At 42.1% G+C, this 24,314-nt stretch overlaps 1 protein-coding gene across 2 annotated transcripts; it reads left to right on the forward strand.

Moving 5' to 3' along the window:
* The first annotated feature begins 2,065 nt into the window (after window positions 1-2,065).
* On the forward strand, window positions 2,066-24,014 carry MCOLN2 (mucolipin TRP cation channel 2). Of its 2 annotated transcripts, XM_074151392.1 has the most exons (15): window positions 2,066-2,115; window positions 2,510-2,512; window positions 5,576-5,735; window positions 8,832-9,005; window positions 12,634-12,778; window positions 13,371-13,458; window positions 13,598-13,694; window positions 14,142-14,241; window positions 14,871-14,986; window positions 16,354-16,503; window positions 17,853-17,954; window positions 18,067-18,189; window positions 20,446-20,652; window positions 22,031-22,146; window positions 23,458-24,014. In XM_074151392.1, the coding sequence occupies exons 1-15, from the start codon at window positions 2,066-2,068 to the stop codon at window positions 23,492-23,494; spliced, it is 1,668 nt and encodes a 555-aa protein (XP_074007493.1). In that variant the 3' UTR covers window positions 23,495-24,014. The 2 variants fall into 2 exon arrangements, with proteins under 2 accessions (XP_074007493.1, XP_074007494.1); XM_074151393.1 differs by lacking the exon at window positions 2,510-2,512.
* Window positions 24,015-24,314: the final 300 nt, after the last annotated feature.

The following is a 24,314-nucleotide window of genomic DNA, read 5'->3' on the forward strand; positions in this document are numbered from 1 at the left end:
TGCCTTCAAACAGTAATGGCCATGAAGCTAGAGGGGAGTGCTATCTAAAAGTAGAAGGATGTGTAAAGCAAAGGCTAGGATGGGGTGGGAGGAAAAGAAGGGACAACCGCTTACGAAATTAGCAGAGCAGCATATCTCTGGCCATGGGTGCAGGCTGTTACATAGGGAAAAGAACAGTACCCTGAAAGGTTACTGGCTTACAGCTGGCAAAATGTCCAGTTCTGACTGGAAAAATAAATGCTGCTTGTATTACATATCTGATATCTATCTATATTTCATTTTTTAAGAAAACCCGACACTTGAATGTGTATTGTTCTCCTTGGTAGTGCTGCTGGCAATCCAAGTCCTTGCTGTCTGGATTTCTGACCTGCTGGATCTTTGGTGTTCAGGATCTTCATCTGTCTATTTGGCTTACCTGAGAAGAAGCCAGTCCATTCTGTGTTTTCTAGATTACTGGCTGCATTTGAGACAAAAAGTGTAGCTCTGTCAGGAGATCTGTGGCTGCTGCTGTTACGTGTGTGGTGGGGCTTTTTGATCTCATTTCGTGTCAACACATGATGTGCTGGTTATGGCCTTGCAGAGCCAAGAAGTGTGACAATGATTTAATTCTAAAAAAAAAAACCCTCATGATTTCAACAGTATCAGTGATCTCAACGTTAGCAATGCTAGCAACGCGTGTAAAGCTGCATCCTGGAGCCATTGGTATCTTTATGTTGATATAATCAAGCAAGCATAGATAGAAAGGTAAAATGCAGGTGGGGGGAGCAAAGAAGCAGATAAAGCATCAGATAAACTCATTATGCTTAAAAAATGCCATCCTAAGGAAAACAGGGCTTTCAGTGCTGTCCAATAAGGTGTGGAGGGGTAAGAGAGTTCCTTTGTTCTGATTGTCACTGGGCTCTGGAAAGAGTTGCCTGAAATATAATCAGTATTTCCTCATGAAAGTAAGTTGCAGAGTGCTAAACTTATGTAACAGCTGTTTTCATACCAAGGCTCATTTCAATGCCAATGTTTTGCATATGCCCAGCTGGTGAGAACTTCTCGTTTTCAGCAGAGCTCAGATCTCTTCACAGAATGAAGCTACACCAAGGGGAAGAGAGAGGTGGGGGCCATACTTCTTTCTAAGTACTAGTTTCCATGTTGGATGGAAGCATATTCTTGAAGGAAGGTAAACAGTGTGCATGCAAAAGAGGGAGAAATCAAATCCAGGTACACTAATACCTTCCCAATCCAAAAATGTCTAAAGGCATAATTTCTCTCTGGCAGATGGGGGGAAAAACAGATGCTGCTGTAAAAGACCAAACCTGTGATTGCATCTGTCAGGAGCATCTTCCTGTCTGAGGCCGTAGCTAATACCAGATGCTTCAGGAAAAGCCTTAGGAAATCTTTCATGCGTGAGCTGACATAATGCTCTTGCAGCTAATTTTGAGTAACTCCACATAGATGTTTGTTTCTCTGGACCTTTGTTTCCTCTTTTCCCTTAAACAGTGTGACTGTAACCAAACACAGCATCACCTGAGAGCATTATGCAAGAGTCTTACCTTACCCATCCCCACCGTGTGGGCAGGTAGAGAGCTCACAGTTGCTGCAATGAAGCCTCTTACAAGTCTGCATTCTGTTTTGAACACCTCAGCTTGGACTGACCACATGAAACCACGTCCTCTGAGGAACTAAGTACCTTTTTGGCTGCAAACCCACCAGCTCTGTAGTATCTGCTCTAGCCCGGCAGTCTTCCCTGCACACTGTCTGCTTGCCCTCAGCAGCAACTACCCAGCCGGACTTCGCTTAGCAAGAGCACCGGTGACTTTGCTGTAAGGGAGACCGGCAGACACGGTGGAACCGCGGGAGCTCCATCTCCCGCCGGCCCGGCCGCGGGGCACGTGGCCGGCGGGGTGCCCTCCTCCGCCCGGGCCCCCATAAAGGCGGCGCGGCCCCCGGGGCGGGACGCGGGGCTGCGCGGCCCAGGCCACTCGGGTCGCCGCGCCGGCTCCCTCCCGTCTGCCGCCGCCGCCGGAGCCCCGCGCCTCCCTTCCCGGGCAGCGGCCAAGCCCCGCGGGTTCTCCCCATGGAGATCTCCCTTAAGTACCTGCCCGGCGGACGGGCCGCCGCCAGCGGGTGAGCGGGTCGGGACGGGACGGGGCCGGTCGCGGCGCCGGCCGCTGGGGTCGTGCCGCCCGGGAGCGGGGGGATAAGGGCGCTCCGCCGCCAACGTCTGCGGGAGGCAGCCAAGCGACCCCGGAGGCGGCCCGGGCTCCAGCTCGGGGCACGGCGACCCCTGTGGGGCCGCGATAACGGGCGTGCCCCCTGCAGCGGCATCGGGGGAGGGTGGGGGCGGCCGGCAGCGGGTCCCCGCCGGAGGGGAGCGCTGCGGCTATCGCGCCCCGCAGGGCTCGGGCGCCGGGTCAGCAAACAGACCGAGGTGTTACTCCAAACCGGGAGTTTAAACTTGCTGCGTAAGGTAGGTCCTGTCCGCCGCCTCTCTCGGGGGCTGTTCTGCCCTGCTCTTCAGCAGGTACGAAGCGTCCCTGCGTGTCGCGGTGCCGCTGGGCTGTGGCAGGGCGCTTCGTGTCTGCCCCCCACTCCAGCTGCTCCGCGTAGTGGGGGCTGTTGCTGCTCCTCCCGCAGCAGCTTAGCGTGTGGTAGCGTCGGCAGGTCTGTAAAATAAGTTCTTTCTTTCCCACTCCTCCGTCCGTCCCCCGCCTCCCCCCCCCCTCCTCGATTTCTCAGCGTTCACTTTCCTGAGAAGTGCTAGGCGATGCCCTCCTCTGGGCGAGTTGTGAACTTAGAAAGTGAAGCTGGGCTTGTGTAGAACTCAACTCCGTCATTTCCCCGCCAACGCCACATCCATCTCGTTAATACCTCGAGATGTAGAGCTCTAGATAAATGTTCCTGATATGGAGCTCTGAGGGAAACTGTTAGTGTGGCTCCTGTACTGAATTACTTTTTTTTAATGTGAATCTGTGCTCTATAGCTTTTGGGGCACTTGATTCAATGGTGCTTTTTATGCTTGGTGAAGAGCTACTTATTAAAACCGTATTTTATAACTAGATAGTTGTAAATGCTAGTCGTTACTGTTGAAACCTGTTTCTTGGCTAGAATATTGAGCTTTAAAGTGCATCACTACAGAACATTATCCAAAGAACGGATTGTCCTATCAGATACAGCATTGCAATGGTAGCTGTAGTAATGCAGCTTTTGGAATTGAATTAGTAACTGTTATTACTTGTGACACACAGCACTTAATGACGCTTAGATATGCATTTAAACGTGTAGTAAAGTTAGTCTTTGTTCACAAAACCTGCTTGTATAGTGCTTTGCAAACCATGCTATGAAAACCTATTGAGCGGTGTTAATTACACTGCTGTATCTGAACTGAATTGTTCCATTACTCTGTCTTGAGCTACGTGTTTTGTTTGGATTATTTTTAGATTATTAGGCTAATAAACGTTTGGTACAACTAAATGGTTTGTTTTAAATGTGGTAAGTCACTGTTAATCACTGGGAGCTTTTAAACTTTTTAGTGCTTCAGTTGAAGGTTCTACTTCTGCAGATTTAATGCAGTTTATTTGGATGTTATTTTGAATCTATCCTAAAAACGAAGGGATTAGAAAACAATTGCCCTATTCCACCTTTTGCCAGATGAATTGTTTCTTAACTACTACACCACAGAATGCCTGTAGTTTATTGGAAGACAAAGCCCAGGAGTGATACAGGCTTGAATCTCATCTCTTACTCTTAAGGTGAAAAAGTATATTGCTTTCCTTGGCTGAATTTCCTGCTGACAATTTCTACAGCTAATTAATAAAGGAAGCTAAAGGCATCAGTGAAAATAATCCCTAGCCAGTGGAGTTAAGTGAGGGTTTTGTGTAAAAGTGAAAGTATTGTTATTAGTCAACATTAAGTTTTTAGAATAGCTGTAAGGGCTTGAAAGACAACTTGGGGAAAAACCACCATGTCTTCCATGCTATGTACTTGAGTATCAAAGGAGATAGTGTTGGTTATAAAGTTTGCTGTTTGGTTTTTATTTTATTTTAAGATCTGTCACGTCTCATATGCTTTTACTGCAAGCTTAGAGAAGGGTTTTGCTGAAGTCTTGGAGTGGTTCTTTTGTCCTACCTTCATGCTTTAAATTTTGTCCAGATCCAGCATAAACGTGGTCCGTTTCCTCTTTCTTTCCCACCTACTTCTGTGACTTTTTCTTGGGGTTAGGTCTTGTTCAGTGTGTACCCACACAAATGCTGCTGCCTGTTCGAGAGAAGCTGGCGCAGGAGTAGCGGTGTCTTGGGGTGTCAGTGCAGGATTGAAGTATGTATAAATCTGTTTCCTTAGGCAATACTCACAGCTATAATTATCATACGCTTTTCTGTCAGATGTCTTTAAATTTTTCAAAGTTTTTATATCTTAAACATTATTAAAACTAGTCTAGTATGTTTTTATTATAAATTTAAATAGGGATGTACTCCATAGTTTCTTTTTCTTAAAAAAAACTTTCCTGTGTTTTTGCGCTCTCAAAACCAAAATCTGCCTACCTCCCATCATCTTCATGAATGATTGATTTAAGGCTGTGTAATAAAGATAACCTTTGAGCTTCTAATGTTAAAATAAACGTTTTGTTTTTTTCACTTCCTCTTATGGGGAAACACCACATTGTCTGCTTTACTGTGTTATTTTGACTCTCATTTCTGTTCTTGCGAGATAGCTGGTTCTAGCAAATCAAATGTGCTTTGCGGTCTACAGTTTGGGCTTAAATACCTCCACGCTTCAGACAGGTGAGGACAAAAAAAAAGAAGAATGCGTCTGAAAACTTTGTTATCCTTTATAAAATTCAAAACAGGGGGAGTAAGTTTCTGGATGGTGAATGGGACTGATAATTAGCTTATGTAGCCAGTTTCATATATGATTCCTCTACCTTAACACATAGAGGGGCTTGTGATCTTTGTGTGAAGTAGAAAAGTTCTGATAATTACAGTACTGGAAAAACAGGGTTAAAAAGATTAGGAGAAGGGGAAAGTTTTCAGTGTTCCGTTCAGTTGAGAGGGAGAAACTTAGAGTGATTTTAAGACACCTACAACAACAGTCCTCTGTGCTTGTTCCTCTGATTTTTACATGCCCGGATATTTAAATAAATAAATGCCTAGGAGTTCTGCCCTTAAAGCTGCATGTTCATAACAGAAGCATGCTGTGAAGCCTGCTCTGGTTGTTTAGTCTTTAAGACACCTTTTTCTGGTGGTAGAATGTGGGATATTTGGAGAAATGTGTTAACAGTGGCCTCTCTTCCTTAAAACTAAATATTTGAAATGAAGAGATAAATGTAGTCTTGCTGTTAGTATTATAGTCCTCTTACTTAATACCTGTTTCCTGAGAAATAGTTGTGTAAATGTTGTGTTTTTATGATCTAGTGTGATTGGTTTTTAATGCTGTGATCATAGGGAAATATTTCTTGTATTTTGCTGTAAAACAAACAGACAACTGTTACAGACCTTTTATATCACGTGGTGATTTGAGGTGAAACTGCAATATGAGGAAATTGTCTGCAAAAGTGTTCTGTTTCTAATTAATGTATTATTTATGACAGAAATATGATGGCTCAGTCAGATTTAGATCTAAAAGAGACGGCTCTGAAAGAGGATTTGAAGTTTTACTTCATGAACCCGTGTGAAAAATACAGAGCAAGACGTCAAATACCGTGGAAACTGGCTTTGCAGATTTTGAAGATACTCATGGTTACTACACAGGTAATCCTTCCTCTGTTTTCACTCTTTGAAAGCGTAGCAGTAATATGCAGGAGAAGCAGGTCTGTAGTTCTGGGCCTTTGCCATCCCTGGGTATTTGTTACTGACTTGAACTTCCTGCTTCAGCCCAGAAAGGGAAGAAAAAATACTATGAAAGGTGTGTCGAGGGGGAAGAATAACATAAACTAAATTACAAAAGCCTCCTGGAGATTTGGGGGCAGTATTTGACCAGGTATTTCGCTGTTTTTAAGATAACACTTCAGAGCAAATTACTCTTCCTACTAAATCCAACACTGTCTTCAGGCTTGCTGTCACAGTACTGCTCTGTCTTCTGCTTCACAGATTATAGTTTCACTGGACTCTTTCAAAAGTGATAGTTCTTGAAATCTAATTGGTAACTTGAAATGTACATGTTTGATGTGAAAACGCCATGGTCTCTGGTGATGATGGGATGACTGGGCTACAGGAATCAGGTGTGCCCCTTGCTTCTGTCACCAAGTGAGGCATTTCAAATAGTTGGGTACCTGGGTAGGTAGAGGGAAAGAAGAGGGTGTTTTGAAACTGCACTGGTATGACAGTGTAGTTGATTATTTTACAGTCCACTAAGAAATGGTGACTGGAGGTCCAGGGAAGCAAAATGGGACATGTGTATAACTAGAAATTACTTTTCTGGACCTTTGAAATGCAGGATCCTGACATCTGATGCTTTGCAAGAACAGCTAAATACACAAGCCCTAAAAACATGCTGAGTTGCAGGATTTCAGGTTTGTGTTTGACTTGCCTGCTAGAATGAAGCGTAACCCCACTTTATGTGACCCTGTGTTTTGTTGACTGCTCTGGCTCTTCATCTCCCCGTTGGCAGGACACAGTGGGCTCTGCTCTGGGCTCTGCTGCTGCCGTGCTGGAGTCCTGGCGGGCTCTGTCTGCGGGCAGGAGCAGGATGCGATGGTTAGTCTTGTCTAGGCAAGACTAGCTCAAATAAGCTATTTGCACTAGTGCTGGCACCACCGTGACCCGTAGTGACAGAGCTGCTGAGAACAGGGAGCGTATTAAGGTATGGAGGGGGTGGGCAGTGCGAGCTTGGTGTAAGCTAAAAGAAGATGGTTGCCCCATCTTTCTTCACTGGCAGCTGCACCTCAGACATGGGTTATTGCCCTCTCTTCGAACACAGGGCAGTTAACCTTTCTGTGTGGGTAATGAGATGAAATAATACTTCACGTGGCTCTGCAAAGGTTCAGTACTTTCAATCTATTCTAACCTACTGACTTACTTAAATTCTTGGGGGAATCACTGAGCATGTAATTCCTCCATCTGCTGTGCCAGTCTCCCACTAGCCTTTGTGAGCAGAAGGGGTGCTCTGCTGCTTGGCTTTCAAAGGCCACAAGGTTTTTCTGGGTTGCTGCTTAGGATGTTTCTTGTCAGCCCTGGGTCTTGCTCAAATGCCAGGCAGGTAGTTGGCAAGAAAAGGACAATAGAGTTTTTGAAGGAAAATGTGCTGCTGCCCTGCAGGAAGGTCTCAAACATCAACTAATATAAATAGTAAGAAGTTCAAGAAGCATCTCTGTATTTCGGACTGAGGGCAAGACCCTTGGAGGACAATCTAGGAATAAGTTAAGCTGCCTTCTAGCTGCTTCTGCCTGATGCTGGCCCGTTAGCCATGACGCTTGTTGCAGCTTCTTCAGTGTGGTGCAGCAGCTGGGGTATCTGTGCCTGGCTGAAAAGCAGAAGAGGCTTCCCCATGCAGAGACAGAATAAGTTTTACTCCAACGCTGTGCTGAAATCCCCTAGGGAGTCCCCCAAGGAAACCCTGATGAGTGTGTCTCATTTCTCTGTATTGCAGCTGGAAGATCCCCGACATTTTAGAGATACTAACTGGAGTGCTACACATTTATTTGTAGCGCTTGGTTAGTGATTTTTTTTTTTCGGTCAAATGAAGATATAAATAGTTGATTTAAAACTTGGCTAAAAATGAAGGTTCAGTTCTTAATCTGAAGACTGTATATACCAGGCAGAGCTGACATCTCATTTCTCTGTCCTGGCTGTGACTTTGCTGTACAACCAAACAGCCTTGCATGAAATAGCCCTGCTGCATGTATTCTGTCAGCCTGGCCCAGATCTGAACAATTACAGTCCAGGACAAAAGATGAAACATTCCAGTGAAGGGGGAAAAAAAAATAGGTGTGCTTTCCAGTTCCATTGTTTTGAATGAAAGAGTTTGAATGTTAGTGGAGCCTGCCTGTTTGCTTTGGGGGATTTCTAATTTCACAGTTCTTTTGCTTGCAGTTTTTCATTCTTGCTTCTTCCCTGTTTCTACCAGTTTCTTGTGGGGCTTGGAAACTCCATGCAGTTATGAGACAGTTTCACATTTGCTGTTAGTAAGCAATTTAAAACTAGGATGAAGAGTTAGCTAATCTGGGGCCTGGGGCATCCTCCTGCTACTATGTTTGTGAAGAAACTCTTGCTGATTGATTTCATCTTCTAGGCTCCGTGGTGGTGGTGGGAATGGAAGCATCCATATGGTAGGGCAACACAACTCCTAAGGGATAAAGCTGTTGCTGCTGCTTATTATAGCCTCCTTAACCAGCACCTGGGTCAGGCAGGTGATGCCTTTTGTTGCTGTAGGGTCCCACACAGGTTTGCTCTGATCCTGTGCCATGCCAGAGGTAGGAAGAAGCTGCTGGAATTTGTCCCATAGCAAAGCAGGACATCTCTGGGATAGCAGGCTGTGGTGTTAGGTTAGCTTTTCTGCCATTTGCATCCTTAACAAAAGCTTTTGCAAATTCCAGTTAGAGTTGTTGGTCCAGGATGTGTGAAAGTTGGCTGTGATCTAGCTATCTGTTTAGTTGCTGCAGTCTAAGTTTTAGAATCAGTAGAAGACACTGATTTCTGTTTCTCTTACCCTGAATATGGGAACCTTGACTTTAATAGTCTTATTGCATTAGTTAACAGATTATTTGCTCCTATTGTAGCAGGGTTACAGCAACAGACACCTTTCTGTTTTGTATTTATTATAATTCAAAGCTGTTTCCAAAATGCTGCAACTTGACAATTGTTCAAACTTCGAATTTGTGTTTGTTTGTTTTTTTTTCCTCTTGTCAGCTTATCTTTTTTGGTTTGAGTAATCAGTTGGTGGTGTCATTCAAAGAAGAAAACACTATTGCTTTTAAACACCTATTCCTGAAAGGCTATTCTGGAGTTGATGAAGATGACTACAGCTGCAGTATATATACACAACAGGATGCTTATGATAGCATTTTTTATGTTATTAATCAGGTAAGTGTGTTTGTTTATAATGAACGATGTTAAAGCTGAAGCTATAGCTATAAACTTCTGCTAAGATTCTGTTTTTCTGTCTCCGTTCTTGGATTTCACTTTTGATATTTCAGTGAATCGGCTTAGGTGGTGTGTCCTGAATTTTGTGTGTAGATTTTTGCATTTTTGTCTTTTGGAGATGAATCTAAACCGAAATTTTACTTGGTGACTGTGTAGTACTGAAAATCGAGAAAGTTTGAAAAATCGTTCATCTTGCATGAACTGGAAGCTTTGTTTAGATCTTACTTTGAAGAGCTATGGACCTGAATATACCTATGCATGGTATTCAAAAAATTTGTGCTTACAGCTATGCTGAATTGCAGCTTTGTAGTGATTGCCGGAGGCCCCAAAATGGGGAATACGGTACTTCCAAGAATGTAGGGGCACTCACTCTGGTGAGGGATGGTATTTTAAAGAACAGTCCCTTTACAATCATGGGAGGAAAATTAATGAATCAAGGATGAAAATTCAGTGAATATTTTTGTATTTAGTATTCATACATTCAGAAATCATGAGATGAAAGAGTGTGTGTGTTTGGCAAACAAAATGTCTCTTGTGTTTGTGGATGATGAGCCCAGAAATGGTGCTGATGGGATGAATGGGAAGTGACTTTAAACCACCTTTCACTTTCCCTGATCTTGGGACACTGGTTCCACCTCTTGGTGTAAAGCAGTTTTGCCTGCCATCGGTTATGCCCAGCAGGTGTCTGGGAGTCGCAGTGTGGGAAGGCTATACCTCCTTCTTAAACATGCACTCATGTGAGGGCTTGCTGCTCCTTGGCCATCTCCTCTAAGCTACAGCAGAGCCATCAACAGATCAAATGTGTTGTCTCTGCTGTGCTGAACAAGGCAAAGACTCTGTCTCCTGGTATGTTAAATGAGTGTTGAATAGTTTTCTCAGTCTTCCTTTGAACTCTCAATATTGCTACCATTTCTGCTATAAATTGTTCTGCTTTTTCTTTCCTTGCTTGCTTTGTCTCACTTTCCTTCTTTTGTAGGCACTAAGGCCGAGGTGAAGTCCAGATAGAAGATGATAGAGAAATAATAGCATTATAGCCTCAAGAATGAGCCAATGTGTGATACAGGCATCAGAAAAAGGTCTCTTCAAAAGATGTCTGTTGTATAAATGTAGACATATCCTTTAAGGAGATTAAACTTGTGTAGTCTGGGTTCTTCAGTGTCGTATGGAGTTCCTGAGGCTCTTTTATCACATGTAAGACTGCAAAATGTGTGCTTCCAGGTGAACATTGACTGGTGTTGCTTTTTTGAATTGGTGGTTTGTTTTTTACAGGATGCCTTCTAGGAAGAGCCAAGCCAGGTGACTCCTAAGCTGAAAGCGAGGCTTTTTTATTTTGAGATGGGCAGCCAGAAGCCATAGGTTTTGGTGTTTTGAGTTTTAATTTTAAACGTGTGGTGGCGGGGAGAGATGCAGGGGTGGAGCAAGCAGAAGGGTATGATATTACAGAAGCTGGTAATAGTGCACAAGGAAACTTGAGTTGTAAAAACTGATTTTTAGGCTTTGTGTAATGTACCACTGGGATATTTTTACACTTTTGGGCGTGGGAACAACCAACCAACCAACCAATGCGTGGGAACAACCAACCCAAACCCAACAATCCACCAACAAAAAACCCTAAACATACTTTTCCACTTGGAAGAGCACACAGCTTTTCCTTACTCCTCTCCTGGGTCCAACTTGGAAGTTTATCTTACAAAGAAGCCATGTGGGGTTGTTACACTTGTACCCTGCCTCGTGGCAGAATCTGTAAGACCAGGATGATCTGCTGGCAGCTCTGTCTGAGGCTGCTTGGAAATGTATAAGTTGGAAGTTTGCTTTTACTGTTTCCTGGTGTTGTTTGAAAGTGGCACGGGAGTAACCCAGAACTGCATGTTACGGTGTCAGGAGGGAAGAGCCTGAAAGCACACGTGGATGGTTGGCTGTTAGATGCAATGATCTGGAGGTGTCCTCAGAGAGATGGGGAGTTGTGACTAATTATTGTTTCCACTTGCTTGACCTGCCTTAGTCAGACTTGGCTTCTGTAGTTTACTGTGAGTTAAGATAACGTTCTGACAGGGTGCAGAGGCCGTGCTTTCCTCGCGGGCTGTCTAAACTTCTTGCAAGCTCAGTTGTGAGGACTTGAAGCACCACTGCAAGACAGAGCTTAGGCTGGAAATGTGGTAGTTCCTGTTGAAGTTCCTTTTGGCTATGGAGCGTGTGGTTGTCAGTGACTGCTAGGATTTTGTGCCGCATGAGATGAGCTAGTGGCCATAATGCCCGTAGGAAGGAGGAAATAGGGTGGCACTGAATGATGCATAAGAACAAAACCCATGTGTAAGGGGAAAAAGGTCTAATCTGTATCAAAGCCATCTGAACAGGTTTTTTATGAGGAATGGGAAGCCTTGTCTGACTTCCCATGTCTGTTTACTTCAGGCCTCCTGGGAAGCTAAGTGCTTCTTTCAGAGCAGTCCTGAGCTCTTTCGCTAGGTGAGGTAATGGTAAAAACTAATTACTAAAGGTTTATGCTGCCATTCTCAAAGGGCCATGGGTCTATCTGGCTTCTCCTGGAGACTGTTAGCTGGTGCTAAGCTGAGCTGGCAGGTAGCTGCCTTCATGGTTAGTCATTGATCTCCTCAGCTATTGAGGAGTCAAGAACCACAGGGAGAACTGTGCCCCAGGGGTTGCCTTTCTTGTGCAGGACTGAAGGTGAGGTTCCAGGGATCAGAGGATATATCTTGCTTCCAGCAGACCTGAGGATGTGTGGAAGGCAAGTCAGGAGAGGATTGGATGGAGTTGTTTGGTGCTCAGGGCTGATCCATGCGTGGGCAATACTTGGCTTGTCTCAGCTTTATTCTCTTCCACTTCTAGTCCTTGTTTTCAAGCATACCTTACATACGAAGAGGGTGATGTGCTGTATTTAGAGTAAGCAGAAAAAGAAAGTATCTTCCTCACAGGCATGTTTTCAGTTGCTTCTGTGCTTGTGTAAAGCAGGCAGGTTAAATTACTTTTGGAGACTGCCCAAGCACTGCGTATGTTCCTTGGTTGCTGGTTATATAGCAAACGTCTGGCTTCCCTCTTCTGTAGTCACACAGGGAGCAGCTTTGGTTTTGTTCTTGGGGTGGATTTGATAAGAACTGACTTGGATTGTACATAAAGCAATCAAGTTTCAAGTAGTGTGAAAACTAGCACCTTCATGAGATAAATACATAAGATATCCCTGGAGTGCGTGTGTGGTTAATAGCAATACTGCATTGAAGTCACTGCCAGGCATCTAATTAACAGATGTCTGCTAACTTGCTGTCTGGCACATGGTAATGACTTGCAGGCAGTGAAGTAGGTACAGGACTCCCAGTCACCATGTCACCCAGATGCTAATTAGCACTAATTAGTGGCTAGCAGCCCTCTTAGCTTCTAATAAGAGATCCATTCTCAATTTACAGGCTTTATGTGAAAGTAAATATTTTTTGGTTTCTTTTTTTCTTAATGTAAAAAGCTATATTGATACACTTGACTTTGAGATTGCAAGTTATTATCTAATGCAAAAAAGACTACTATCTCTGTAACTTCTGCTTCTGTTTTGTTTTTAAACCAGTATAAGCAATTAAAGAACATATCCCTGGGGACACTTGGTTATGAACATGAAGGGTCAGGTTTAAAAATCTGTAAACAACAGTACAAGAAAGGCACGATGCTTCCTTCCAATGATACACTGAACATTGATGTTTCTACTGAAACAGGTAAGGTACTGTTGTATTAAAAATGTCTCGCTGTGGAGAACTTACGTTCTAATGCTAAATCAGTGAAGCTTAAAAACAGTAGCTTTTTGTGTGGCAATCATAGGAACATTAAATTTAATGGGCAGATTAACATTTGCCTATTTCCATCTTGGTTTGTAGTACCTGCTTAGAAATGACAACTGTGTAGACTATAACAAGCTCTTTTCAACTGCTGTCATTAGTGGGTGGGTTGTGGGTGGGGTTTGTGTTAGTTTTTTGTTTTGGTTTGGATTGTGGTTTTTTTTTTTTAATGTTTCCCCCCCCCCTCCATACAAAAGGCTCAAATACAGAATTCTGGATGCTGCTCTGTCTGTACCTGCAGTGGGTGGGTGTCCTTACCACCTTTCAGAGCTGAGGCCTTGCTTGCCAGCCTCTCAGGATTTGCTAAATGAACTTTCTTCTGATCCCACTAGCTGGATCTATCTATGGATAGGTTAGCTCAAAATTGACATTTTGCCTGATTAGGACTTGTCATTCAACCTGATTATCTCAGTTTTATGCTGTTTTCTATGTGAAGTTCTTAAGATTACAGCTTTTCCTCTTCTCCTCCCAGAATGTATCTTTTTTAAGCCACAGGAGCTAGCTGGTAAGAAGGCTGAACTGAAGCTGAACTCCTCTTTTTTCAATCTTGAATTTTACAGGTAAAACGGTGATGGGGATTTTTTTTTTTTTATTTTTAACTTGTCCTTTCACATGAATATGGTGTGCAGTTTCTTTGCTTTGTGTATTTGTGTATTGTTGTATGTATTTATATATTTATGCACTTTTTAAAACATGCAGGCTTATACAGGTTGAAATCTCCTTCAAGCTGAAAGGCATTGCTCTACAGACAATCCATGCCCGTGAATTGCCTGACTGCTATGCATTTCAAAATACTGTAAGTGAATATGGGGTATGGCACTTCCAACACTGTATATATAAGAGCTTAAGCTAAGGGGTTGTCATCATCCATATATTTAAAACACAAGGGAAGAGCAATTGAGCATGTCATGGCCCTTACCCCTCCTTCCCAAAGCTTGCTGAAACCGTATTGCCATGGAACAATATTATTATGTTCCAGCTGGTAACTTCATAACCTGAGAAGGGGATAAGTAATTGTTATTCTTCTAGAGGTTAAACTTGAAGTTTGGCTTCTTGGAAGATGGCTTTTTATGCTGTGCATGACGTTCTCAATTTATGTCTATACCAACACTTATGGTGACAGTTGTCTTCAGCTTACCTGACCAACAAATACTAATGCATATTATGTCAAAGCACCTACCAAGCTTTTTTTATGAAATGAAATCTTGTTATTCTTGTTTCTGATAGACTCTTGTGTTTCCAGATAACTTTCAATAATAGAGCCCACAGTGGAAAAATCAAAATCTATTTTGATAGTGACACGGATATACAAGAATGTAAAAACTGGCACATATTTGGCTCTGGTAAGTATGGTGCATATGTATTTGCATGATAGCAGCGTTACATGTCTCCTCCTGTCATTTTCCCTGCTCTATAACAGTCTGTCTAGCAAGACATTCCCCATCCTGTTCATCAATTGATATGAGTAAGCCAAGGAAAACACCTGATGTGGGTTCACATGATGGCTTATAAACCTGCGGCTGAAAAAAATACACTACAGAAAGTGTAACAAGTTTCTGATTGCGGGTCATGGAATGAGAAATGAGGTGGGATTTCTTGTTTGGTTTTAATTTAATAATGTTGATGTGGGCCAAAGTCTGCATTTCTTTTACCCTGTGTAGCTGTAATACTTTTGGAATGCAGATGGACAGATGAACTTTTAGTGCAAATAGGGGATGCTTGTATTAATATAAGCATTTTTGGTTTTATTTTGAAGAACTTGAATGTGCTTTTCGCTCTTGTGGCCCAAACTCCATAGTTGTCTTGATGTAATTCTCTAGTGAGCTGTGCTCAAGACATAATTGCAGGAAGACTTTCTTATAGCACATCTATTTATTTATGGGGTGAGAATGTTTAAATGCAAAATATGTGACAACTTATATCGGTGTGTGCTCAGAGATGTGAAAAGACTAACTTTACTTCCTCTTTACAGTTCTCCAGAAGAACACACAGTACATTCTAGTCTTCGATGGATTTGTCATTTTAAGTTGCGTTGCTTCTCTCATCCTCTGCACACGATCCATTGTTCTTGCCTTGAGACTACAAAAAGTAAGTACAGAGCTCATAATCTCAGTGCTTACTTTGTCTCTCTCTTGTTTGCTGCTAGTCTTGTCAAGTGATATGGTTTGAAATACTGGGTAGTGTACCCTTTGCAGGATGTCGCTTTCTTACTGTGTCCCTAGAAAGGATGTGTAGATGTCTGAACAGTTGATAGCTGAATGGGTTTTTACTTGTACTTGTGTAGTGCTGTAATACAAAATATTTCATTGCATCTCTTGAGGGCAAAAGGAGATTTTTTTTGTCCAGGACTTAATTTTGCCCAGGATTTTACACAAAAAAACTTCTGAGTCTTTGTGCTGCTAACAGCCAACACATCCTGCACCTTTTCCTTCCCTAGCTTCAGAGTAGAATTCCCATAGAGGTCTTGTCACAAACTAGTGCTTTAATGAGGCAGCTCTAACTGGAGAAAATGTAAAGCATAGCATATAGTCTAACTCTGGCTGGGTATTTTGGTCTTTCTGGGGCTGGAAATGCCCTTTTTCACTTCTTTCCTTCTCCCTCCACAATCCCTGATCACCATCTGCTGTCACCTTCGTCCCTGCTCGCTTTCCTGTGCAGACTGAGACTAGCCCTGTCTGACTTCGCCTCAAGCTGCTTGCAGAGCCTCTTGTAAGCACACTTGGCTCTTCTGGTCCAAATACTGATGCAGAAAGACAAGCTGGGCCCTGAGATGTGCCAGCTTATAACCATTGATTGATACAAACTTTGCAAGAATGTGGCTTATGGGAGTTGGGAAAAGAGTTCAGGATAGGTATGATATGAAAGCACAAATACTTGTTTATCTTGTTCAATATATCTTTTTTGTAGCTTGTAAAGAAGACACGGTTGAAGAGGACAACATTTAGCAAAGGTGTTGTCAAACTGCTGTCAGGAATAGGGACATCAGCATTTATTTATGAGCAAAAAGAGCAAGTGAAAGCAGATGGACAGTGTTGGGTGTGGGAAGTAATATTGTTGGCTCTGTTGGAGATGAGAGCTCTTGCCTTGTAGTTGTATTTAAGCTATTAATTCTCTTATTCACCCCTTTAGTTGGGTGGTCTTGCTCTATTGGAGGTGGATAGAAACTTTTGTGAAGGGAGCTAAAAAAGGATAACAAGCCATGGTTAGGCTGGTGAGGATAGGTCATGAACTCAGCTGTTCTGTATGAAAGCTGATTTTTCACTGGCCTAAACCAATCTTAATTTTTTTCCTATTTATTTCTGTTGCTGTTGAGAATGAGTTTTAAGCTATTACTCCAGCCAATACTAAGGAAAAGGGGGTATGTGAAACTTGAGCATTGCTATACTACTAGGGCATCTGCACATATTTTTCATCTAAGGTGACCTGTAACTAAATATCTAAATGCTTGTCAACAGAGATTTGTGAACTTCTTCTTGGAGAAATACAAGCGTCATGTCTGTCATGCTGATCGCCTGGAGTTCATAAACGGATGGTATGTCCTGGTAATTATCAGTGATGTGATGACAATCATTGGATCAATCCTAAAAATGGAAATAAAAGCCAAGGTGAGAGCTTAATACTTCAGATAAAATACTAGTCTTGTTACAATGACATGTCACTTGGGGACAAATGTGAGTGAGCTGTTATAGTCACTAGTCATGTTTACTTTTGCTAGTTCTTATTTCTTCATTTCCTAGTGCCAGACTGATAACTGGTTTCAGACCCTTTTCCCCAAAGTCTTTCATTAAGACCATGTAAGCTATTTAAACGTCTTATTTCCACAGTGCTAAGTCACCTAATCCCTGGTATAGGACCTGTGGGCAGACAGTTCCTAACAAAAAGAACCCAACTTGGGTTGTGTTATTTCTATAGGTAGTAGTAGTACACATTGTACAGGGAAACCAAGAGTCATCCCCTTGGATAAAATAGGGGTCTTGATGACTTGTGGGACTAGAAACATGGCTGCTAGCGTTTGCTCTCCTGGCCTGTCCAAACTACAGGCATGGCACAGTGACCAGTGTCACTTGCTAATCCTTGACCCTCCCAGTCTGGGCTTGCTGAAATCAATGACTTTTGTCCAGCTGGCAGCTCTTCAGGGTTTTTTTTTTGGTTTGTTTGGTTTGGGGTTTGGGTTTTTTTTCTTCAGTAGAGCTGTGTGTCAACAATTCATATGTTCACAAAGCTTTGTATTCTGGGAAAAACAGGGTAGGTAGTGTGCTGTTCCTGCTTCATGTCTACTGAGGCTCAAAGGGCAGATGCCAGATTGGCCTTCAGAGGAAGCACTTGAGAACCTCCAGCTGTGTGGCAAGATAGGGGGATGAGGATAGGAAATCTTGAGCTAGATGGATGTCTCGTGCTTATTGCAACCAATTGTAGCCTTCTAAAGTAAAATGCAAGTAGAATTGGTTATAAACTTCACTGGTAGTAAAAATTATGTTCAGGCTCTGAACAGCTGGCAACCTGTTCAAAGATGTAAATGCATGTAGCATGGAACGGGCTGTAGTCCTGAGGCTCACTTCTCATTTAAATGATGGCTCATGCTTTGCTGAATAGCAATTGAGAGCTTGTTTGCCTAACAATAGCATATATTAACCTTCTTAAACAAAAACTTGGAGATTTTCAATGTAACTTTAAAACTGTGTTATAACTGAGGTAAAGGCTTTAGTTCTTCATGCAAAACTGCAGTAATATCAGCATGGATGTGCTTTCACTTGCAGCACTATTGCATTTAGGTGATCTCACTAAATAACTGCAGTTCACTTTGGTCTCATTTTTGTGATGTAGCAACATCCTTTCAGTATTGGACTGCTCTGCTTTGTTTGTTTGAACTGCTGGAACTTGAATAGCTGTCAAGCTATTCATGACATGCCTACCCCTTTGTAACTTGACCACCTGCTCTGTTTGGATCCCTCAGAACCTCACAAGTTACGACGTCTGCAGCATTTTGCTTGGAACATCAACCTTATTTGTCTGGGTTGGAGTCATCAGATACCTGGGATATTTTCAAAACTACAATGTAAGGCAGAAATCAAATATTCAACAATTAAAGCACACATTTGTCACGCTTACTCGGGTCTCTCTAACTTGTGAATTTTTCCCCTTTTCCTTTCTTCCACCCTGACATGTAGGTGCTCATTTTAACTATGCAGGCATCATTGCCCAAAGTCCTAAGGTTTTGTTGTTGTGCTGGGATGATTTATCTTGGCTATACTTTCTGTGGTTGGATTGTCCTGGGACCTTATCATGAAAAGGTATGTACTTCTTTTCTGATCTGATGGTGTGTGAGTATCTGTGTGTGCATAGTTCCTTGTTATAGCAACAAAAATAAGCAAAAAACATGAGTGTAAGACCTAAAAGCTGTAACATGAAAAACAGGGGAGTGTTTCTCCTTCCACGTGTACCTCCTGCTGCCTGCTCCATTTAACAAAATAACTGTATTATTGCTTGAACTCAATGTAATCTCAAACATAAGGCTGTGTTTGTGATGAGTGGATGGTTTATCCAGGCAATGTCTGGCTGGGGACTAGAGGTAAATCGGTCTATCTCTTTCGCCCTCTTCTGGCAATCCCAGTTCATTGGGGTTAGAGGCACTAGTTCACCATCACCATTTCTGGGAATCTCCTTGACTCACTTTGTTTTTCCAAATCTCTCCTGTGCCATGTAACTTTGGCTCCTAAATCTTGACTCATAAATGGGTGGATGAATGCTTCTCCTGTTTACTTTGCTCCTGTGTGGGGGATTTTTTGTTTGTTTTATTCGTGGGTTGGTTTTTTTTTTTATATTTATGGTCGATATTGAAGTGTGTGCCTGGTATGTTGTCTGAAACCTGGGTACAACAGTAAGGGTTTGTATATTTCCAAAACAGAAGCAAAAACAACTGCAAAGCTTGTTTGGTTTTCTTCTTGGCAGATGTTCTATGTGACAGTTTGGAAAAGGCAGATTCTTGTTGTGATAAATTCTAGATGTCCATTAATTAGTAACAAATGTATGAATTTCATTTCTGGTTACCCACAGTGTGTGTGTGTGTGTGTGTGTGTGTGTATATATATTGTAACAGACATATACTGCAGTGCTTGCTTCAGCTTCTTGCACCCCCAGAGCTCAGATTCCTCTAACATAATGTAATTCGCTCCTTTGAGAAATGTAATCAGTCTGCATATATTTTAAGTTGATGACAATACATTTCTCTGTGGGCTGCTGGATGCTGTGGGATCCTTAGTCATACTGGAGACTCAACTGTTTATAAGAGGCACAGCATAAATACTGTTGTAACTTCCCTGCAGCAAGTAAATTATCTGAGAAAAAGGAAGTGTAGTCAATAGTATACTTATCTATGAAAATGTTCCCTCTTGCTAAATGTCACAGATCAATGTCAAGGAAAGCAATTGTAGTTGTTGGGGGGGGGCGGGGGGTGGTTCTGTTTCTGACAGTTCCCCAGAACCCCACTGGAAGGCAGTGTGGCACTGCGCAGAGCAGGTGGAGCCCAGGGCCGGGATCTCAGGCTTTAAAAATAAGTGAAAATAATAATAGCAAGCCATAGGTAAGACCAGACCTGCTGTTCCTGTGCAACAGTATGTTCTCCTTGCAAGCATATGCCTCTTGACATCTTGTTTTCAATATAGGACTGCAATTCAAGTGAGCGCAGTCATGTCACTTCATTGATAATAGCTACATTAAAATATTGTGCATTAATTCATGTTGTCCAGTAAGGGGTAGTTAACAAATCCAGTTATTTGGAGGGGCAGATCGAGGCAGGGAAGTGTGCTTGCTTGGCTGTTGAATGGAATTTAGCTGAAGGGCATGTTCTGTCTTGGGGAAATGGAGTTAGGAATTTAAGAGAACGTCCTTGAAATGAAACCACGATTTTGTTCAGGGTGTGCTATAGCTTGTACCTACAGCTTAGTTTTCTGAATGATGGATAGATGATGTTATCACAAGACAAATCTAATTTAGACCATTTGAGCTCTGAAGGCTATACGCTCTAACTTCTTAATACAATATTGATTAATTACCCATACTCCAGTAATGCTGCAGAGCTGGGAAACCAGAGGATGTAGATTGTGTTCCCAGCATACTGCCACTGATTTACTATATAGATTCTGTGAAATCACTTTATGTACGTGCTTTGGCAAACAGAATGCAGGTCTAAAATAGCTTAAAATTCAGTAACTTAAACTTTGTGGTGGTCAGTTACTGGCTGGTTTTGCCTATTGAGCATCACAAGCTTATTTCTTGATAATAAATCTTCTTCTTTCTCATGTCAATGTGTAATCCTTAGCCAAGATTATATTTCTACATGGTTCTGTTACCGAAATGTATGTTTTGGTCTGAGTGTGCAGGAAAGAAAGCATGGTAGCATTTGATTGCCTGTGTTGGCTCTTTTTCTCCTGCTATGAGTAAAACTAAAAAAAAACACCCCTACTTTTGTTTTTTAATACCATTTTTCACTTTCCCTCTAATCTGGATGATTCATGTTCTATTAATAATTTGTACTTATTATTTTCTAGTTTGAAGATCTGAACACGGTGGCGGAGTGTCTGTTTTCTTTGGTCAATGGTGATGATATGTTTGCAACATTTGCTCAAATCCAGCAGAAGAGCACACTGGTGTGGGTGTTTAGTCGGCTGTATCTGTACTCCTTCATCAGTCTGTTTATATACATGATCCTCAGCCTTTTTATTGCACTCATTACCGATTCCTATGACACCATAAAGGTAAAACATTAGTTTTCTATTACAGTTCTAATCAGTTCTGTATTCATTCTTGTTAATCACTCAACACTATACTATCTGGCATTAATTATGATGACTGCTGAGGCTATAAAAATCTTTTCACTTAGTCTGTGGTGAAATTGGGAGGATGACTGGGTAGACATCCAAGTGACTAAGCAATAATTGGTTTGGAAAAACATCCTATATTCCTGTCTTGGATTTTCTGCTGCTTAACCTGGTTTTGAGAAAATAACAGCTAATGGAAATGTAAGTGGAAGGTAATTGAAGGAGGAGTGGAAAGAGTAAATTTTTAAGTATAGTTAACATAGAGCTGGATAAGTCTTGTTTGGAGTGAATGCTACTTCTCATGGTACCAGAAGCTGAGGTCAGGAAGGCTTTTCTGGCATCCTAGAGAATATTCCTTTGGCAGGAATGTGCCAAGGGCGAAGCAGGTAACTTTTAAACTCATTCAGGTGTCCAGGTTTGCTTAATGTGCTGCTTGTAAATGTGTGGTTGAAAGGAAACATGTTCCAAAAGACCCACTACTTGTTCAAGTTAAAATTGCGCCATGTCCAGTATAAACTGGCTGAAAGTGAAACAAAGTTTTCAGTAATTACCTTTTTGTTCTTGTCCTCCAGTGCTATCCCCCTTCATGCTCCTGGTAGCTGCTGTAACCAGTGGGAAGACAATGTGGATCGTACTCTTTAGCTCTTATCCCTTTCTTGTCTTGGTGTCAGATAAACAGGCCGGCAGAGTAAGCCTAGTCTGGCATGAACCACAGCTTCCAGACTGAGCAAGAGCTCCACTTGCTAAGCCTCTCAAAATACAACTTAACTGTCTGTGCTTCTGAGTTTATTGACGGTCTGACCTGTGAAATAGTGTTTTACTGTTACTCTTCGCTCCGAGCGCTTCATGTGGATCAATGGGGAGCTGTTTCAGTGTACTGAACTGGTGTTCTGCAGAGCGTTTCCTCAGCATGGCAATGCTGAATATCCACATTGGGCCCCTTCAAATCCAGCATTGGGGTTCCTAGGGAAAATGAGCCCACAGCACTCTCAGTGAGTACAGCAGCTAATGTGAACAAGGGAGAATAAATGCCAGTATGACTCGAGATCAGTTGCTTGGTCTTATGGACATCAAACAAAATGTAAGAGAATCTGTAAACGGCATTAGTTTTGTCACTCCTATCTCACTCTGTTCCACCAGCTACACATGTGGTGGTTAGAGGATAGTATGCTTTTTTTTTTCCCTTCCTACTGCAATATACTGAACAAATGAACCAAATAGTCCAGTTTTGGCTATCATACTCCATAGAAAATCTTAGAACATTTCATGCCCAGTAACTTCTCATGTGTTGTAAATAAAATGCTTTCTTTTTCAGAAATACCAACAAAGTGGGTTTCCAGTAACAGATCTACATGAATTTCTAAAAGACTCCAGCAGTGTTTGTTACAGAAAAGAACAGACTTCCATGCCATTCATCTGCTGCTGTAGGAGGTTAGTAGGGTGTTTTTAATGAATGTTTTTCTCAGAAGTACACCATTTAGCTTCTTGCTGCAAAGTGCTGTTTCACAAATGCTGGAGCATCCAGAATTCAGGCCGTGGAATATTTAGACTCTGTTATTCCTCTTGTGCTTTACTTGGTGTTAGATCTTTAGTCTGCTTATGGTGCAGGGGCAGCAATTCTGAGCTTAAATGTATTAAGTGTCTTGCTGATATGACACCTGCCATGCAGAAACTGGTGGAAGTTGATGGGAGGACTGCAGAGTGTAATGTGGAACTGCCAAGGAGCCAAAGTCTCTGCTGCTTAGGGTTTTGCAGGTCTTCTGCTTCTAAATAGCCTTTCCACTGGGCTGGAAGTAGCAGCAGAAAGCAAGAGAATGTGATTCAGCCAAGGACCAGTACTTAATCCAAAGCTATGCTGTGTGTGTGAGGCAGACTGGTTCAGTGTCATCTGACAGAATATTGGAAACACACTTGTAAATGTCTGGTTGCCACCAAACTCAAGCCTTTGGAGATCCTAGCAGTGGTCCTTTTTAAGTTGGTGTTGGTGAAAGATGAACATCTCACCTGGTGCTTGCTGGTCTGGAAGCCTATTCTTTGAATACTGTTTCTGAGGAAACCTAGCATGCCTCTGAATCCCTAATTGAGAGAGGAGGGGTCTTGTCACTGTGCCTAGACAATCTAGGAGAATTCATGCTTGTCCACAGAATGGTCATGGATGCTGTGTAAGAAGTTAGGCTGTGGAAGAAGGAATAGAGCTGAAAGCTACATTCAGCTGTACCAGTGTTACACTGGTATAACAAATCCTATTTTAGGACTTGTCTACTTGCATACTGAGGCTTTTGTGAAATGCAGCATTATATTTTTGGTGTACTCTCGCAGAGGGAAACCCTTGTAGGCAAAAAGGAGCAAGTGAGATGATGATGGGCAGGTATCCCAGCGGTTGCTGTGGACACTGGACTAGTGCATGAGAACTCTAGCCAGGTACAGCTTCAGGTTTCACATCCAAGTCACTGTGCAGGATAAGAGACACTTGTCTGCTTGGCCATAATGAGTATGCTTTACTGTAATACACTGCAGAGTGCATTGTGAGCAGAAGCCAGGTAGCTAGAGTGCAAATCTAGAGATTTTGCTACTATCACACTTTCTTCTTGATTGTCCCAGTGTGGGTGCTGGGAGCTGTATGCTAAAATAGGAGAGCACAGAGCAGAAGGATCAAAACTCAGCTTGTTTTGTACAGATAAATGCTTCGTGTTCCATTTCTTACTGAATGAAAATTGTGATTTATTTTTTTTACTTTTGCAGACAAGAGAGTGACGACAACTTGATACTTATTAATTGATGATGACACATTGAAATTCACCACTAATATGCAAAGAAAGCATAGCTGTACGGAGACGAAAAATTCTCCAAATTGCAATGAAACCCACTATCTGGACCTGCCTTGTTGTGAACAGACTAATCCTACCTAATTAAGGTGTTGGGGGAAGAAAAGCTGCTGATATGACATCAGATGGCTGACCAGGAGGAGAGCCCAGAAGCTACGTCTGGAGGAGAGCTGTAAAGAACTGTATTCTTGCCCCACGTTCTGTCACATTAAAGAAGGCTGATCCTTGAGCAGTGTCCATGGGACCTCTGTTTGCTGTTCACCTCTAGGAAGAAGGAAAGTGGCCCTGAACGAACTGTTGTTAATAAGAAAAAGAATTCTTTGAAAACAATTTTTTTAAAAAAATCTTCCATGTTAAAAAGTATTAAATAAAAGTCAAGGAGAAGGGAGGAGCTTTTCACTTAAAGTGATGCATTCAGCGTGTAATTTCTACTTGGCACAATTCATTTCCTGAAATAAATTTATGTAAAACTACAAAGCTGTACAAAATAGTTGCTGTTCTCCCTGTTGTATATCACTTTAAAACAAGCCATCTATAGATCACAGTCTTTTCTTTAACAGCTTTACTAAAAACAAAAGCAGTTTGTTATCCTTTTTTTGGCTGTGAGTCTTTTCTATTATACCCATGGTATTTGATGTGTGCTATGTCCAAATTAAACTCAGTTGTTAGTACTTTAGCTATAGGTAATACTTTTTTTTTTATGGTTGGAGTCTTCCATGGCATGCATCATGTGAAGGAAGATGAAAAGATTATTGCTGGTGGTTTTTTTTTTTT

Source organism: Numenius arquata, chromosome 8, assembly GCF_964106895.1.
Source record: "Numenius arquata chromosome 8, bNumArq3.hap1.1, whole genome shotgun sequence".
NCBI lineage: Eukaryota > Metazoa > Chordata > Aves > Charadriiformes > Scolopacidae > Numenius > Numenius arquata.